This window comes from Dendrobates tinctorius, unplaced genomic scaffold (genome assembly GCF_039654945.1).
Source record: "Dendrobates tinctorius isolate UK_male_01 unplaced genomic scaffold, ASM3965494v1 ptg000003l, whole genome shotgun sequence".
Taxonomy (NCBI): Eukaryota; Metazoa; Chordata; class Amphibia; order Anura; family Dendrobatidae; genus Dendrobates; species Dendrobates tinctorius.
The window spans coordinates 42,930,867-42,950,796 of NW_027361671.1; the positions used below are offsets into that span (position 1 = coordinate 42,930,867).

Consider the following 19,930-nt stretch of genomic DNA (forward strand, 5'->3'; position numbering starts at 1 on the left):
TTACGGTAAGCAACCCAAAAATCCTGTTTTACTCAGAATAGAAAAAAAAATCTTAGATATTACATTAAAAAAGATTGGGTTGACTACATTTATTGCAGACACCGGGAGTATCCGGGGACTACAAAATCCGAACATTGAATTATATTTTCACACATTTCTCTGGAAGTGTCTATTTTGTGACCTTGTTCTTCTTCCGGTTGACCTGTGAGGATACATACTTTGCTGCTTTGGGCTGTTTTTGTCTCAAGTGTTCTGCCAGTAGTAAAAATTAGTATTTTAAACCCCATTCACATGATCCGGATAAAAATCCTGGATGCAGCAATGAACATGGCACTAAATGTACAACCCCCCACATGTATAATATTCCCGTCATGCACATTTGCGGATTAGCAGATCAGGATTACTGTACATTGCAGTCTATCGGCAACCGCTGATCGGCTACAACCTATAAGTATTCCGTCAAGAGCTGATGAAAATCTGATCTGTGTATGAAAAAAACACGATTTACCACGTTTCTAATCCTGTTGCCTGCTGATATTGAAAGAACTTGGTCTCAGGATGTGGGAGTGCCGTTGAAAGTTGCAGACCATCAGCTGGATTAGTAGAAAAAGTAGAGAAAACTTGAAAACTTCCCATCCCAGGCATGAGAATGATGACCTAAGGGGGTTTTACACATAGCAATATCGCTAAAGCATCACCGATTTGGTGACGCAGCAGCGATATCGCTATGTGTGATACCTCCGACCGGCTCCCCCGCTGTCCATCGCGGATCGCGCATCTCCATTTCTCATCGGGCGCTTCCTGCTGGCGCCAACGAGCGACGCGTGGATGCGGGCGGGAGGACGTCAGGATCGCCGTGTCTGAAAGGTAAGTAACGACCGCTAGATCGCTGCTGCATCGCTGTGAGATCTGCCTGTGTGGCAGCTAACTAGCGACCATTTAGCGATGCACCAGCGATCGTGACTGGGTCGTATCGTGGTCGGGATCGCTGGTGCATCGCTAAATGTAAAGGGGCCTTTAATGTGACTTACCTCTAGTTGGTGTGGTCTACTTTATTGGTAAAATAAGGCTAGGTACACACTTCATTTGTGGCGACTGTTGGATGCAGGGTGTCGGAGTCGTGGAGTCGGTGCTCATTTTGGTGGAGTTGGAGTCGATATAAAATGGTCCGACTTCGACTCCTAAAATATATATATAATTTGGGTACAGTAATTCAATGCAGAATGTGCTGAATATTTTTTCATAGGAATTTGGGAAAGTTATGAAATGTCCTATAAATTATCTATTCCTGATCTAAGGCTACATTCACACAGTGTTTTTCCTGCATTTTTTGAGGATACGGTTTTCAGTTGCAAAAGCAGATTAGCTTTTTAAAAAACGGCATCACCTGAAAGGTTTTTGAGCTCATAGCTAATGTTTTCAATAGCAAAAGCAGATTAGAAATCTGCTCTATCTATCCATTTATCCATATCAGTCTATCCATATCATATCTGTACCAAAAAGAATGAAAGCCGAATAGCACACAGACTAACACTCCTTTTTTTTTTTTTTTTTTTTTTTTTTTTAAGCACCAGTCAGGTACACCTCATAGCTGCCCAAAAGGACGCCCAGGACAGGCATTGCTCGTCTTCAGTAACACATCAACATCAATTGATAGTTGAAATAAATAGACTGAGGTGTGCAGTATGAAATTCTGCAGAACAGTATGAGGTTCTGCCCCCCCCCAGGTTTGATCCTGGCTACGCCCATAGTGTGAATGTGGCCTGAAGATCTAGCCTTTATCTTAGCCGAGATAAGGCATAGTGTGTGAAAATATATATATATATATATATATATATATATATATATATATATATATATATATATATATATATATATATATATATATATATATATATATATATATATATATATATACACACACACACATACTCACACACATACTCACACACACTATGACTTATCTCGGCTAAGATAAGGCCTAGATCTTCAGGCTACATTCACACTGGGGGTGGGGGGGGCAGAACCTCATACTGTTCTGCAGAATTTCATACTGCACACATCAGCTGCTGCAGAACCTCATACTGCACACCCCTACACTTGAAAATAAAGCATGCACATTACGAAGATGTGGTGGTGAATGCAGTCTATTTATTCCAACTATCAATTGATGTGTTACTGAAGACGAGCAATGCCTGTCCTGGGCGTCCTTTTGGGCAGCTATGAGGTGTACCTGACTGGTGCTAAAAAAAAAAAAAAAAAAGGAGTGTTAGTCTGTGTGCTATTCGGCTTTCATTCTTTTTGGTACAGATATGATATGGATAGACCGATATGGATAAATATCGATATATATATATATATATATATATATATATATATATATATATATTCATGTATATACTGTGTATGTATCCTTCAAAAAGAGCCTGAAGACCCACCTCTTCCGACAAGCCTATAACCTGCAGTAACCACCGATCGACCAAACCGCTGCACGACCAGCTCTACCCTCTCCTACTGTATTCTCACCCATCCCTTGTAGATTGTGAGCCTTCGCGGGCAGGGTCCTCTCTCCTCCTATACCAGTTATAACTTGTATTGTTTAACATTATTGTACTTGTTTTTATTATGTATACCCCTCACATGTTAAGCGCCATGGAATAAATGGCGCGCTATAACAATAAATAATAGTGTGTGTGTGTATGTATGTGTGTGTGTGTGTGTGTGTGTATATATGTGTATATATATATATATATATATATATATATATATATATATATACACACATACAGTATATATACTGTGTACAGTCATATGTGTCATATGTTAAAGTTTGGGCACCCCTATTAATGTTAACCTTTTTTCTTTATAACAATTTTGTTTTTTGCAACAGCTATTTCAGTTTCATATATCTAATAACTGATGGACTCAGTTATATTTCTGGATTCAAATAAGGTTTACTGTACTAACAAAATGTGCAATCTGCATTTAAACAAAATTTGACTGGTGCAAAAGTATGGGCACTTCAACATAAAAGTGACATTAACATTTCGTAGATCCTCCTTTTGCAAAAATAACAGCCTCTAGTCGCTTCCTGTAGCTATTAATGAGCTCCTGGATCCTGGATGAAGGTATTTGTGACCATTCCTGTTTACAAAACAATTCCAGTTCAGTTACGTTTGATGGGCGCCGAGCATGGACAGCCTGCTTCAAATCATCCAACAGATGTTCAATGATATTCAGGTCTGGGGACTGGGATGGCCATTCCAGAACATTGTAATTGTTCCTCTGCATGAATGCCTGAGTAGATTTGGAGCTGTGTTTTGGATCATTGTCTTGCTGAAATATCCATCCCCTGCGTAACTTCAACTTCGTCACTGATTCCTGCACATTATTGCCAAGAATCTGCTGATACTGAGTTGAATCCATGCGACCCTCAACTTTAACAAGATTCCCGGTGCCGGCATTGGCCACACAGCCCCAAAGCATGATGGAACCTCCACCAAATTTTACTGTGGGTAGCAAGTGTTTTTCTTGGAATGCTGTGTTTTTTAGCCTCCATTCATAACGCCTTTTTGTATGACCAAACAACTCAATCTTTGTTTCATCAGTCCACAGGACCTTCTTCCAAAATGTACCTGGGTTGTTCAAATGTGCTTTTGCATACCTCAGGCGACTGTTTGTGGCGTGCTTGCAGAAACGGCTTTTCGCATCACTCTCCCATACAGCTTCTCCTTGTGCAAAGTGCGCTGTATTGTTGACCGATGCACAGTGACACCATCTGCAGCAAGATGAGGCTGCAGGTCTTTGGAGGTGGTCTGTGGATTGTCCTTGACTGTTCTCACCATTCTTCTCTGCCTTTCTGATATTTTTCTTGGCCTGCCACTTCTGGGCTTAACAAGAACTGTACCTGTGTTCTTCCATTTCCTTACTATGTTCCTCACAGTGGAAACTGACAGGTTAAATCTCTGAGACAACTTTTTGTATCCTTCCCCTGAAAAGCTATGTTGAATAATATTTGTTTTCAGATCATTTGAGAGTTGTTTTGAGGAGCCCATGATGCCACTCTTCATAGGAGAATCAAATAGGAGAACTACTTGCAAGTGGCCACCTTAAATACCTTTTCTCATGATTTCATACACCTGGCTATGAAGTTCAAACCTCAATGAGGTTACAAAACCAATTTAGTGCTTCAGGAAGTCAGTAAAAAGTACGGTAGATAGGAGTGTTCAAATCAAGAAAATAAGGGTGCCCATACTTTTGCACCGGTCAAATTGTGTTTAAATGCAGATTGCACATTTTCTGTTAGTACAATAAGCCTCATTTCAATCCAGAAATATAACGGAGTCCATCAGTTATTAGATATATGAAACTGACATAGCTGCTGCAAAAACCAAAATTGTTATAAAGAAAAAAGGTTAACATTAATAGGGGTGCCCAAACTTTAACATATGACTGTGTATGTATGTGTGTGTGTGTGTGTGTGTGTGTGTGTATATATATATATATATATATATATATATATATATACACACACACTCACTGGCCACTTTATTAGGTACACCATGCTAGTAAGGGGTTGGACCCCCTTTTGCCTTCAGAACTGCCTCAATTCTTCGTGGCAGAGATTCAACAAGGTGCTGGAAGCATTCCTCAGAGATTTTGGACCATATTGACATGATGGTATCACACAGTTGGCGCAGATTTGTCGGCTGCACATCCCTGATGCGAATCTCCCGTTCCACCACATCCCAAAGATGCTCTATTGGATTGAGATCTGGTGACTGAGGAGGCCATTTGAGTACAGTAAACTCATTGTCATGTTCAAGAAACCAATCTGAGATGATTCGAGCTTTATGACATGGCGCATTATCCTGCTGAAAGTAGCCATCAGATGTTGGGTACATTGTGGTCATAAAGGGATGGACATGGTCAGCAACAATACTCAGGTAGGCTGTGGCGTTGCAACGATGCTCAATTGGTACCAAGGGGCCCAAAGAGTGCCCAGAAAAAATTCCCCACACCATGACACCACCACCACCAGCCTGAACCGTTGATACAAGGCAGGATGGATCCATGCTTTCATGTTTACGCCAAATTCTGACCCTACCATCCGAATGTCGCAGCAGAAATCGAGACTCATCAGACCAGGCAACGTTTTTCCAATCTTCTACTGTCCAATTTCGATGAGCTTGTGCAAATTGTAGCCTCAGTTTCCTGTTCTTAGCTGAGAGGAGTGGTACCCAGTGTGGTCTTCTGCTGCTGTAGCCCATCTGCCTCAAAGTTCGACGCACTGTGCGTTCAGAGATGCTCTTCTGCCTACCTTGGTTGTAACGGGTGGCAATTTGAGTCACTGTTGCCTTTCTATCAGCTCGAACCAGTCTGCCCATTCTCCTCTGACCTCTGGCATCAACATGGCATTTCCGGCCACAGAACTGCCGCTCACTGGATTTTTTTTCTTTTTCGGACCATTCTCTGTAAACCCTAGAGATGGTTGTGCGTGAAAATCCCAGTAGATCAGCAGTTTCTGAAATTCTCAGACCAGCCCTTCTGGCACCAACAATCATGCCACGTTCAAAGGCACTCAAATCACCTTTCTTCCCCATACTGATGCTCGGTTTGAACTGCAGGAGATTGTCTTGACCATGTCTACATGCCTAAATGCACTGAGTTGCCGCCATGTGATTGGCTGATTAGAAATTAAGTCTTAACACACAGTTGGACAGGTGTACCTAATAAAGTGGCCAGTGAGTGTGTATATATATATATATATATTTTAATATACATACAGTACAGACCAAAAGTTTGGACACACCTTCTCAATCAAAGCGTTATCTTTATTTTCAGGACTATGAAAATTGTAGATTTACTCTGATGGCATCAAAACTATGAAATAACACATGTGGAATTATATAATTAACAAAAGTGTGAAAGAACTGAAAATATGTCTTATATTCTAGGTTCTTCAAAGTAGCCACCCTTTGCTTTGATTTCTGCTTTGCACACTCTTGGCATTCTCTTGATGAGCTTCAAGAGGTAGTCACCGGAAATGGTTTTCACTTCACTGGTGTGCCCTCTCAGGTTTAATAAGTGGGATTTCTTGCCTTATAAATGAGGTTGGGACCATCAGTTGTGTTGTGCAGAAGTCTGGTGGATACACAGCTGATAGTCCTACTGAATGGACTGTTAGGATTTGTATTATGGCAAGAAAAAAGCAGCTGAGTAAAGAAAAACGAGTGGCCATCATTACTTTAGTAAAGGTCAGTCAGTCCAAAAAATTGGGAAAACTTTGAAAGTGTCCCCAAGTGCAGTGGCAAAAAACATCAAGCGCTACAAAGAAACTGGCTCACATGAGGACCGCCCCAGGAAAGGAAGACCAAGAGTCACCTCTGCTGCGGAGGATAAGTTCATCCGAGTCACCAGCCTCAGAAATCGCAGGTTAACAGCAGCTCAGATTAGAGACCAGCTCAATGCCACACAGAGTTCTAGCAGCAGACACATCTCTACAACAACTGTTAAGAGGAGACTTTGTGCAGCAGGCCTTCATGGTAAAATAGCTGCTAGGAAACGACTGCTAATGACAGGTAACAAGCAGAAGAGACTTGTTTGGGCTAAAGAACACAAGGAATGGACATTAGACCAGTGGAAATCTGTGCTTTGGTCTGATGAGTCCAAGTTTGAGATCTTTGGTTCCAACCACCATGTCTTTGTGCGACACAGAAAAGGTGAACGGATGGACTCTACATGCCTGGTTCCCACCGTGAAGCATGGAGGAGGAGTTGAGATGGTGTGGGGGTGCTTTGCTGGTGACACTGTTGGGGATTTATTAAAAATTGAAGGCATACTGAACCAGCATGGCTACCACAGCATCTTGCAGCGGTATGCTATTCCATCCGGTTTGTGTTTAGTTGGACCATCATTTATTTTTCAACAGGACAGTGACCTCAAACACACCTCCAGGCTGTGTAAGGGCTATTTGACCAAGAAGGAGAGTGATGGGGTGCTACGCCAGATGACCTGGCCTCCACAGTCACAAGACCTGAACCCAATCGAGATGGTTTGGGGTGAGCTGGACCGCAGAGTGAAGGCAAAAGGGCCAACAAGTGCTAAGCATCTCTGGGAACTCCTTCAAGAATGTTGGAAGAGCATTTCCAGTGACTACCCCTTGAAGCTCATCAAGAGAATGCCAAGAGTGTGCAAAGCAGTAATCAAAGCAAAAGGTGGCTACTTTGAAGAACCTAGAATATAAGACATATTTTCAGTTTTTTCACACTTTTTTTGTTAATTATATAATTCCACATGTGTTAATTCATTGTTTTGATGCCTTCAGAGTGAAACTACAATTTTCATAGTCATGAAAATAAAGAAAACTCTTTGAATGAGAAGGTGTGTCCAAACTTTGGTCTGTACTGTATGTATGTAATCGATATTATACAGTGTATTACATATTTACAATTTATTAGAGTTTTGTGTTCTAAAGTTGTATTCCAATAAATAGCCTTAGATAGATATTATGTTCTATGTGCACACGTTGCGGATTCTGCTGCGTTTCTGCAGCGGTTTTGGCCCTGCGGAAACGCAGCAGTTCCGCTGACATGGTACAGTACAATGAAAGACTGTGGGTTTTCAAAAACGCTGTGCTCACGCTGCGGTTTACAAACCGCAGCATGTCAATTGTTTGGGCGGTTTCTGCAGCGGTTTCACACCTTTTTACATAGTAGAGGTGTGAAACCGCAGGGCAAAATCGCAGACCAAACCGCAGGTCACTCTACCTGCGGTTTTACCTGCGTTTCCGCGCGGAACAACCCGCAGCGGAATCCGCAACGTGTGCACATAGCCTTAATGTCTTGATTATTGGATCATAGAAATGATTAAATGTCTGATGTTCACATTGTACTACAAAAATTTTTCACTTAAATATAAGCAATATATGTGGGAGTTGGAGTCGGTGTAAGGGAAATTGAGGCGTTGCAGTCTGAGTCGCAGGTTTGGCTTACCGACTCCACAGCCCTGGTTGGATGCACAGCCTCTAGAGACATAACCCCCAAAAGTGGCCACTGGTTGGATATCCACTATGGGGACCCATTGTATAAAACGTATACTGCACGGCATATGTTTGTTTTTGTTCTTCAGGGGTTCTGTCCATAGACAGTGGTATGCAGATGAAGGCCAAAAAGCCCACGCTTTGGTCTCCTTTTACATGTTGGCCTGTTGGAATGAAAAGAGAGACATGGGTAAAAAATTGTACTTAAATTACATGGCAGCCTGTTGGCTTAAATGCGTTATCCAGTTAGTCCAAATTATCACCTATCCCCAGTATGGGTGATAATCGGTGGATGTCCCAACACTGGGATCTGCACCGTATGGTATATAGAGGAATCTTTATCACTGACTGGGAGCTTGTTTTATCTTTGCAAAATGGCTTGGCAGGTCGTGTGCCTGACCACTGCTCCATTAATTCCCTATAGGGATACCAGGAAAATCCGAGCACAGCACTTGGCAGTCCCATAAGTTATAATTCATGGTTAGTAAACTTGTGAGCAGGGCCCTCACTCCTCGTGGTATCTGTTGTATTATGTGTTGTGCTGAATATGTTGGCTCTATAGAAATAAAAATTACTATTATATTGGTGCGCTTGTTGCAATACACATTGCCTCTCCCTTCCAACTGGTTAAAAGTTCACCGTTCTACCAATGGGTGTGGGTCCCCGAATAAACCCCCACCTTTCAACAGTTTATCACCTATCCTGTGGTTATGTTAGCTGTTTATATTGTCAGAGTATGGCACATTCATTGGTACACTTTGCAGTTGCTGCTGACTGTGGGCCACTTTGTGGTTTATTTTATTTGTTACCTCCATTTTTCATGCATTCTGCGGCGCTTCACGTTACGAAATAATTGAATAAGACCGCAATGAATACAAAGAGTGGGTGGATAAGGAGGAAGTCGATATTGATAGAAGTCAAGTATTCACTGCTACTCCCAATGTGACGGTGAACTACGGTATTTCTAGTTAGATGAGATTATGGATGTCAGTTGAGAATTTTCTGTATCTTTTAGGGTGTACTCACTTGTGTCAAATAGAACAGTCTTCAGGCTGCATCGTTAAAAGTGTAGGAATTTGCGATAAATTTCTTTGGGCTTTTCAGCACCACTCTGTATTTATCTATTAATTTTTGCGGCACCGCTCTGAACTCCAACTTGGCCTACATCAGAAACTTGCTACAAACAGGGGCTGTGACATTCTTTTCTTTTTTAAATATATTTGAGGTTTAATAACATTAAAGTTTTTTTCAGGATCGTTTTGCAGAGGCTTTGCTATAAAATAGGTAAAGGCTTGAAAAATTGGGAAAAAAAAGAAATGCATGAGATTCTTGGAGTTTTAACCAGCAAAAAATGTTGTGAAGCCTATATAATCAACACTAATATGCCTTTATTTTTCTCACAATTAGGTAACAAAAACAGAATTAGAAAAACTGAAATTGGGTTACAGACAGTTAACAAAAGAAGTGAATTCGGCAAAAGAAAAGTTTAAAGAAGCCGTTACAAAAGGTAATTTTAATTATTTATTAACTTAGACTAAAAGAGAAATCACCTGTGAATGCATATTGTTATTTTTCACCTTGTATTTATTTTTAATTTTTAGTGGTTTAAGACATTATTTCAGTGAATATGGATATTTGTTTCCAAGAACAGCAGCCATTTCATTACCTAGAGGAAGGAAGTTATTCAATAATTAGAAAAGTGCTGTTCTTCTGTGTTGACCTTGGAACCACGGACTGATTACTACTCCTGTTGTAGTGCCGTCAGCATGTAGTACTATGTCCGCACTGCCAAATGCCAGTTCAAGGGGATCTTTCCGAGCTTTCATTCACCCCCCACATCCGATCACTGGCTCGCTCTTATCTGCACCTCAAAAACCTTTCTAGAATTCCACCCTTTCTTGCTTTCAACTATGCAAAAACTCTTACGGTTTCTCTTATTCATTCTCGTCTAGACTATTGTAACGCTCTACTTATCGGTCTCCCTCTTGCTAAACTCTCCCCTCTTCAATCTGTCTTGAATGCTGCAGCAAGGATCATATTTCTCACCAATCGTTATGCCAATGCCTCTACTTTGTGACCGTCATTGCACTGGTTACCCATCCACTCCAGATTCCAGTAAAACCTTATTGCCCTCACTCACAAAGCTCTCCATGGCTCATCACCACCCTACATCTCGTCCTTTGTCTCAGTCTACAACTCTACCCATGCCCTCTGTTCTGCTAATGACCTGAGGTTAGCATCCTCAATAATCAGAACCTCCCACTCCTGTCTTCAAGACTTTTCGCGTGCTGTGCCAATTTTTTTGGAATGCACTACCCAGGTTAATACGACAGTTTTAAGCGTGCCCTAAAAACGCATTTGTTCAGACTGGCCTACCGCCTCAACACATTAATCTAACTATCCCTGTGTTGCCCATTCAAAATTTTTACCGTAACCAGGTTCCCTGCATCATGTTCTCACATGCTTTATGCATTTAATAGCCCTCTGTGTCTGTACTGTTACAGCATCACATGAACACCCAATTCTTATAGTATGGCTGGTCCGAACAATGAAGGCAATTGTTACCATCCACCTTTCGAGTCTCCCTTTTTCCTCATGTAAGCTTGCGAGCAGGGCCCTCATCCCTCTTGGTATCTGTTATGATCTATGTGTTTATTGTTATGCTGTAATGTCTATTGTATGTACAAGTCCCCTCTAAAATGTAAAGTGCTGTGGAATATGTTGGCGCTATAGACATAAAATTATTATTGTCTTTAGTGGGCAAGTGTCCATAGTATTGAGCAGTTCCTTATGGGCCTCCGCAGAGGAAGAACCATTTTTCAGTGCATGATGGTTTGACAAGTCGCCTAAAATGTTTCCTGCTCTTCTGAATTAATTACCACACTCATGAAACCATGGGTCTCTACTTCGTATCATCATACAAAGTTCCTATACATCCACCCCTGATGACTGCATTCTTATTGATATTCATGCCCGTTGTCATCGCCCCTGTTACATTATCTCATATACTGGTGCACTACAGAGGGGTCTACTCTATTCCCACTGCCACGTGTCAATACGCGCTACATCATAACCTGTTTCTAAGCCCTCACTGAGAAGTATCAGGCCTTTGGCTCGGCTGCCCATTCTTCCTGATACATCTGCTGAATCTGTCTTACAGCTGTATGTACTGGAGCCAAAGTATTTCCAGAATAAAAAGGTTTTAATTCAAGTCATGCAGCACACAGACCTAAAGTGTTCGAGGCCTGTATTCTTATAGAAATCTTTGATCGTCCGAGATACCAGACTTGACCTATGTGGCCACCTTACCCAGAGTTATCAAAATAGCAGACAATCATAGTGTATGTGGTAGATAAACCTTTTACCTGAGGTCGATATTTGCTCCCTGGCATATTCAGTATTCCAGGTTCCCAGCCAGACTGCCCATAAAGACATAATGTGACATAATTAATAGCACAGCGACAGCCATGACAAGTGAGATGGCAGAGCTCATATTACATTTTATTAGGCCTTTAAATTTTACAGGATCCGTTTCTTGTTTGCAAATATTTCCTTCACATAAAGTGTTCCCTGGCAACACGACATGTGCGGTAGGGGCTGGCCACCATTCATCTGCTCGCTCCCCGACTCGGTCGGCTTTTTAAATCAATATTTTAAGAACTAAGGGAGCTGTCGAAACATTGCACATTGTGTGAGAACTGTAATCAAGCCAATTCTCTCTGCAGGCAAGACACTGTGCTTCGTAAAGGGAAAAGACATTTCAGAGGGAAACCAAGGTCTCTTTTATGAAATCCATCTGTGAATGGTCTTATAATATTTCTTTATACTCTTGCCTCATATTGCATCTGATTATCAAACAATAACTTTAGATTCTCCCACTACATAGACTGCATGTTACTTACCTATATAAACCTTGCGCCTCTGTTACATATTGTTACAGTATGATCGCCATGTTATAGCAGCCTGATACACTGTAACTTCTCCACCCCAAAAAATGTATGTGAGCCTCTACAGTCTTCAGTTATCACATTAATGACAGATGCACACAGTGATTCATCAGCTCCATCGAAGATCAGCAGGGTTTCAACAAATTGCAATTCCTAAAAGAAATCCTCCATTTGTCTTAATTGTACAGTCCTATCATTATTGGTGTTGGGTCACATCTGTGGAACTGCAATGGAACTTTTAAGAATGTTTGCATAAGTCAATAGTACAGGCGATTTATAAGAAACTTTGTAAGGTATCTTATCAGAGAAATCAGCTTTCCCCACTTATCCCCTCCCTGCTGCCTCCGGAACTAGTGAAAAAGAAACTCAAGTGTCTGGTTCAGAGGAGTCGTGACAAATCCTATTCTTTTTTTTACAGAAAAAGGAGTAAAGGCCCTTTTACATTTAGCGATGCACCAGCGATCCGACCAGCGATACCACCCGGTCAGGATCGCTGGTGCATCGCTAAATGATCGCTAGTGAGCTTTCATACAGAAAGACCTCACAGCGATTCAGCAGCGACGCAGCGCACGATACTTACCATTCACACACAGCGATCCTGCGTCCTCCCGCCCGCCTCCACGCGTCGCTGGACGTCACAGCAGGAAGTCTCAGCAGGAAGCGCCCGACGAGAAATGGAGCCGGACATTCTCGCGCGATCAGCGATGGACAGCGGGGGAGCCGGTCGGAGGTAAGTATCACACATAGCGATATCGCTAGCAATATCGCTATAACGTCACAAAACCAGTGACGTTTTAGCGATATTGCCAGCGATATCGCTTAGTGTAAAACCCCCTTTAGTAGCAGGGAAAGAACATGGTGCAGAGCTCTGTAATAAGTGTTTAACTCAAATCAGAGGTTGATTCAGATCAACACAGCTCACCTCTGCTGTATAATGTCCTCCGTGTTGCTGCAGCATGTCTTTGAGCTAACAATGTGAATGAAGAGTACGAAGTCCCCTCTGTGCTGTGCTGTCTATAGGAGAAATCACTGCAGCTTGTCTCCTTCCCCAGCAAACCATGGATTACAAGTTACAGATGGCATATGCAGAGGGGAAAACTCGGGAGAATGCAGGATAGAAGCCACATAATGACCAGAAAATGTGTTATTCCTCATGTATACTCAATGCTTATTCTGAAAAGTTACTTGGAAGCACAGTTACCATTTGCCCTGAGTGATAAGGTCAACAAACATAAAGGTATACTGCTTTTAAAAAAAAAGTGTATAATCTATAATGTCATAATCTTCTGCCCCTCAGGCTGCAATGATGCTGAATTAAATAAGTAAGATTTAGAAGTTGGCTCACACCAGCGTCCTGATATATTCACCCGTTGACATGGCTCCTTGCCTTCAGCTGGCATAAGCCTTGCCCTACATGATTTTTTACCTTTCTTTGTATTGTTTGGTTTGGTGCACCTTAATCACTTTCTTAGTGGTTTAATAAAAGTGAAGTATTACTTTATCTTTTTAGGCTAAAGATCACAGATTGTAGGGTGTGGGCTCTTTGGGCTTCAGCTGTATCTAGTGTGCACGGTACTTCCTCTATGACTTAAAGGCAAGGCCTAGGATTGGATCTTCTGATGATGCTTTTTTTTTGTATCTCAACAACACAGGAAAAGAGACCGAAAAAGCCAAGGATCGATATGACAAAGCGACTATGAAGCTCCACATGCTTCACAACCAGTATGTGCTTGCCCTGAAAGGAGCCCAACTCCACCAAGATCAGTATTATGATTCTACTCTTCCTCTTCTACTGGACTCTCTGCAGACCATGCAAGAGGAGATGATCAAAGGCCTGTAAGAAATGTCTTATAAGCATTTTGGGTTTTTTTTCTTCAGATTTATTGTTGAGGTTTTTTTTCAATGTCAACTGAAACTAATTACATAAGATGTTGAAATAGGGGCATAAATGTTTTATTTGACTATGCTAGTCACTCACTAAGCTTTTTTTTTTAAAAAAAAATAAAAAAATCACCCAAATTTCAGTGAACTAGATTCGGAAAAGTTGTGCTTTTTTCCGAAATGTTAAACTTGATTTTCTTTTAATTCCAGCAAAGGGATCTTTGATGAATATTGTCAGATCACCAGTCTTGTGTCAGATGAAATTGTAGCTGTCCATAAAGAAATTGAGATGTGTGTCCAAGAAATAAATCCAACCACGGAGTATGAAACCTTTATTGAGAAACACAAGTAGGTTTTATGTTTTAACAGTTGTGTGATTTGTGATGTGTGTCTGATGCAGGCGACTTCTGCTTCCCCTAATACAGGATTGAGATAGACCCTGCCACCCCATATAATGTGAGTGAGAGCTGTGGAGTGGTTGGAAGTGGTCTGTTAAAATAATTTCCATAGAAAACCACCGTTACGCTGCTTCAGTCTTCCTTAGTGTTTCCATTACCAAGAAACGGTAGGAGAGATGAGCGCAAATAGGGTCTTATCTGAGAAATAGTTAGCTTAAAGCCCCCGTCACACATAGCGGTCTCGCTAGTGAGATCGCTGCTGAGTCACAATTTTTGTGACGCAACAGCGATCTCACCATCGAGATCACGGTGTGTGACACCTATCAGCGACCGGCCCCCCTGCTGGTTATCGCTGATCGTCCTGGAATAGCCAGGACATTTTTTTGATCGCTGGTCTCCCGCTGGCCAGCATGTATCGCTGCATGTGGCAGGCTGGAGAGCAGTGATCAGCGCGCTGGTTACTAGGGTAAACGCAGGGTTTCTAAGCAGCGCGCGTCACTTAGAAACCCGATGTGTACCTTAGTTACCAGCGCGCTGATGCAGGGAGCTGGTAACCAAGGTACACATCGGGTTTCTAAGTGACGCACGCGGCTTAGAAACCCAATGTGTACCTTAGTTACCAGCTCCCTGCATCAGCGCACTGGTAACAAATGTACACAGCGACGCCGCGCGCTCGGCGTCGCTGGTGCTGAGGGCTGGTGAAGCTGCCTGTTGGGCAGCTCACCAGCGATCATGTAGCGACACACCAGCGATCCTGACAAGTTGATATCGTTGTCTGGATCGCTGGTGAGTCGCTATGTGTGACGGGGCCTTAATACTCAGATTAAACTCACCTGTTCAATCTGTTAAAGATGCAAATAATGTAAAAAATCACCTGCAGCGGATCCACGGGTCAGCAAGCGACCATCAGACTGTTAAGGGAGTTAGTGTACAAATTCCCCGCTGCCGACAGAATGGAGACGAATATCCCAGTATGGTACAGTAAGGTGGTGGTTTATTTCAACGTGTTTCAAAGTATATAACTTCAGGAAAAACCACGTGGATGAAGAGTCATAGTGACTGCAGTCTTTTGTGAAAAGCCTGGACAACCCCTTTAAACTGTTTCAGGGAAAAACAAACCTAGCTGCAATTATGCAGCCAGGTTGATTCCTTCTGCTCGAGGTTTGGGCAGCATGAATCGACTGACTGGTTCCCTTTAAGATCTCATGACTAAGACAACTTTAAGTGCTGGCCTTTAAGTTCTAGGCTTTTTTTTTCGTAGAGTAGATGAATATTCTGTTCTTCTCCCACCACCATTGCTAGCCATGCACATTACATTATTATCCGAGGATCCCATTGATGGACGTCCACTCTGCTCAGGGAGGTAAGCAAGCTTTTTTTTTTATTTTATGCAGCACTTCATAAGCCAGTGTTCAATATTGAATATCCCCTTTAAGTGTTAGCTTTCCGCATCGTGATATCTTTCGTTTGTTTTGTTTAAGAAATGCTGTGTGTGTACACTAAATTTCTACAGCACCCAAGTCTTATACTTAACAGTCGCTGTCTTCAGCTGTTCCCGGCGCCACTCCGGTCTTGGTCTGCCATCTTGTGATCGCAGCTTCTGACTGACTTGAGGTTAACTCAAAACCTCTGTGTAAGTCTGAGAGCTTCGTTCTCGGACACATAGGCTTAAATTGAGTAGTGACATCCAGATCACCCAGCAAACGCTGGAGCGAAATTCGGCAGGTCACAATCTACTGGAGACCGACCAGAGCGGCGCTGGGAAGAGGTGAAGGCAGTGACTGGTAAGTGTAAGACTGAGTGCAGGGAACTTAGATTAATTGCACCATTCCTGTACTGAAATAAAAGCGCTGGAGGGGTGATTTCAAAATTGAATCTTCTCTAAATTGTGGTGGTTAGGCTAGTTTAACACTAACGTTATAAGGTGCAGCGCACGCTCGCCGTGAAGCTCCGCGCCTCCTCCGGTCAGCTCCGCCTATGGGCGCGTGACGCTGCATGCGACCTGCGTACCTTATCTTTAGCATTGGGTACGCAGGCGATGCGCATGTATGCTTTTGCCGGAGCATGCGTCCTTTTGACGGTGCGCTGACCTGCGCCAAACGCATTGTGATGCATTTTGGTGCGGCCGACGCACTGTCAAAAGGATGCATGGATTGCATGCTTTGGCAAAAGCATGCCTGCGCACGGCCTACGTACCCAATACTAAAGGTAGGGTACGCAGGTTGCATGCAGCGTCATGCGCCCATAGGCGGAGCTAACTGGAGGAGGCGCGGCAGGGGGCGGAGCTTCACGGCGAGCGTGCGCTGCGCCTTAAAACGCCAATGTTTTACTAGCCTTATTGTGCTTTAATTGAGGTGTTTTTTGTGCTTTTGCTGCAAGTTTCCTTGTTGACTCCTATTAGAAACCTGGTTAATTGATGCTGCATGTAATAACCGTTCAAATAAACAAAATGATCCACCTCGCCCTCTCCAAAATTAATCAAGTCAGTGGGGAAGCCTGGAAGTCCAAAATGGGAAAGGATAGCTTCCAGTATATATAAAAACATCACATTTTATTTAATCCATTAAAGTGTAAAACTATACCATAGTTTTCGGACCTTAAGACAGTTTTCCTCCAAATTTGGGAGGAAAGTGTGGGGTGCTTCTTAAGGTCGGAATGTAGCACGTGGGGAGGGGGCAACGGTGGAGTGGGATCGCAGGAAAATGTCTAAGCTGCAGTAATCGGGTGCTGGGGAAACCAGTGGTCCTGATACTTAAAGTGAAGTGAATATTCATTAGCCACTCCCCGCCCACCTGTCAGCACTGAGCAGTGGGCGAGGAGCAGCAAATGAATATTCCTTCACTTAAACAGTGGACCCATATGGTTTCCCCAGTGCCGGATTCCTGCAGCAGCTGGGGAGATCTGTGTCCGGTGGAGGAGGGGTGCCACAGGAGGGATGCCACATACCTGACAACGCTGATGTGATGCTGAATTCTCTGTGGAGGACCTGTGCTGAGGTCTTGAAGAGGGCGGGCCGAGCATCACATGACCGCACAAAGCCCTGCCTCTTCATGATGTCATCACAGGTCCTGCAGACACCTCACTACAAACTGTGTAGCTTCCTCTTACATGATCTGTGGTGAGGTCATAAGAGGGAGGGCTCTGTGTGGTCATGGCTGGCTGCAGGACCTGCACTGCCTGTGCAAGAAAAAATTAAAAGGTTAGTAATTACAGCACTCTGCCACTCCGGTGGTGAACTACAGCTCCCAGCATGATTTAGGATATTCAGGACATGCTGGGTGTTATAGTTCTCCCCTGGGATCTTAAAGCAGCACCTCAGTGTTATTTTTCAGTTCCTGAAGTGGTGCTTTAAATATAAGACCAGTGCCCCCATTCTTGTACTCATACTCCCAGCATCTTCATATAGTACTTTACAGACACCACAATAGTCCTGCAGCACCATCTTCTACCCGTAGCTTCCAACATAATAACATACTATTATATATAATAACACCACATATAATGGTATGTTATTTGTTATTAAATATTTTGCCACATTTTTTACTTCAATTATATTTTTCCTTATTTTCCACCTCCTAAAACCTGGGTGCATCTTATAGTCCGAAAAATACAGTTCACACTTTGCAAAAAGTTGAAGCGAAAAAGTTGAAGCGAATACCCTCCATAAAAAACCAACGCGTTCTGAATCCTGGAGGGTGTTCACTCCAACTTTTTGCAAAGTATTTGTATTTAACTTTTTAATAATTACCTGGATTCTTTACCTTTTTAGGATGTAAAAGCCGTGACCACGGGTTTTTACATATGTCATTCCAATGGGATTTTCTAGAGGTTTTTACAATGGTCTAGTGACTAAGACTTAAGCATCATTTTCTCTTCTTCCTTACCATAAGAAGGTGTTTACAGAGTTATTTTTTTTTTCATTTTCAGCAATTTGTAGCTTCAATATTAACCCCTTCACGACCAATGACGCCACATAGGCGTCATAATAGTCGGTGCCAGTCCGATCAGTGACGCCTATGTGGCGTCATGACTTTAAAGCCCCCCTGCGGGTCGGGTGACCGGGGTCACTTAAAGGTCACCCGACCCGCAGATACAGGGGGCTTTGTACTTCACCACAGGAGGAGTGGCTTCGCCCCCACGTGGCTACGATCGCTCTGATTGGCTGTTAAAAGTGTAACTGCCAATCAGAGCGAAAATTGATGAAATATTACAATCCAGCCACGGCCGATGCTGCAGTAGCATCGGACATGGCAGGAAAGCGTGATCCGACCCCCCCCCCCCCCCACGACTCACTGGGCCGATCGGCCCCCGATACCGACTGACCTCTGCACCCCCCACCTTCTGACCCCCCCCCCCGTACCTCCGATGTCCGGCTCTGGCTCCTGGTGTCCCGCCGTCCTGTTCCATGGGTGTCGCCATCTTGGAAAATGGCGGGCGCATGCGCAGTGCGCCCGTCGGCTGCAGATTCCATTCATTCATTTTGATCAACTCTCACAGTGATCAAAATAGAATGAAAAGTAAATAACCCCCCCCCCCCCCCCTGTTTATCACCCCCATAGGCAGGAACAAATAATAAAATAAAGAAATTATTTTTATTTTTCGGTTAGGGTTGAAAGTAGGGGGTAGGGTTAGGGCTAGGGTTAGGGTTACAATTAGGGTTAGAGTGGATTTGGGGTTGGAATTAGGGTTGGATTTGGGGTTAGGGTTGGAATTAGGGTTAGGGTTGGAATTAGGGTTAGGGTTGGAATTGGGGTTAGGGTTGGAATTAGGGTCAAGGTTAGGGATGTGTTGGGGTTAGATTTGGGATCAGGGTTAGGCTTGTGGTTAGGGTTGGGATTAGGGTTAGGGGTGTATTGGGGTTACGGTTATGGTTAGGGCTGTGGTTAGGGGTGTGTTGGGGTTAGGGGTGTGTTGGGGTTAGGGTTGGAGTTAGAATTGAGAGCTTTCCACTGTTTAGGCACATCAGGGGGTCTCCAAACGCGACATGGTGCAACCATTGGTTCCAGCCAATTTTGCGTTCAAAAAGTCAAATGGTGCTCCCTCCCTTCCAAGCCCCAACGTGTGCCCAAACAGTGGTTTACCCCAACATTTGGGGTATCGGCGTTCTCATGAAAAATTGCACAACAACTTTGGGGGTCTAATTTATCCTGTTACCCTTGGGAAAATAAAAATTGGTGGCTAAAAAATTATTTTTGTGGAAAAAAAAGTTTTTTTTTATTTTCACGTCTCTGCGTTATAAACTTCTGTGAAGCACTTGGTGGTTCAAAGTGCTCACCACACATCTAGATAAGTTCCTTGGAAGGTCTAGTTTCCAAAATGGGGTCGCTTGTGGGGGGTTTCTACTGTTTAGGCATATCAGGGGCTCTGCAAACGTAACGACGACCGCAGACCTTGCCATCAAAGTCTGCATTTCAAAACGTCACTACTTCCATTCCGAGCCCTTACATGTGCCCAAACAATGGTTCCCCCCCATATATGGGATACCAGCGTACTGGGACAAACTGGACAACAACTTTTGGGGTCCAATTTCTCCTGTTAACCTTGTGAAAATAAAAATTAGCGAGCTAAAAAATCATTTTTTGAGGGAAAAAAATAATTTTTGTATTTTCACAGCTTTGCGTTATAAAATTCTGTGAAGCACTTGTTGGTTCAAAGTGCTCATT

General features: G+C 43.0%; 1 protein-coding gene across 9 annotated transcripts in view; it reads left to right on the forward strand.

Annotated features, from left to right (window-relative positions):
* Positions 1-19,930, forward strand: part of FER (FER tyrosine kinase) — a 416,817-nt gene that overhangs the window by 47,720 nt on the left and 349,167 nt on the right. For 8 of the 9 annotated variants that reach the window (XM_073548571.1, XM_073548350.1, XM_073548649.1 and 5 more), the window contains exons 6-8: positions 9,449-9,548; positions 13,641-13,824; positions 14,080-14,217. In XM_073548571.1, the coding sequence (XP_073404672.1) occupies positions 9,449-9,548; positions 13,641-13,824; positions 14,080-14,217 (422 nt within the window). Of the gene's footprint in view, positions 1-9,448; positions 9,549-13,040; positions 13,197-13,640; positions 13,825-14,079; positions 14,218-19,930 lie in introns of those variants that run through there. The other variant, XM_073548897.1, reaches the window with a different exon arrangement.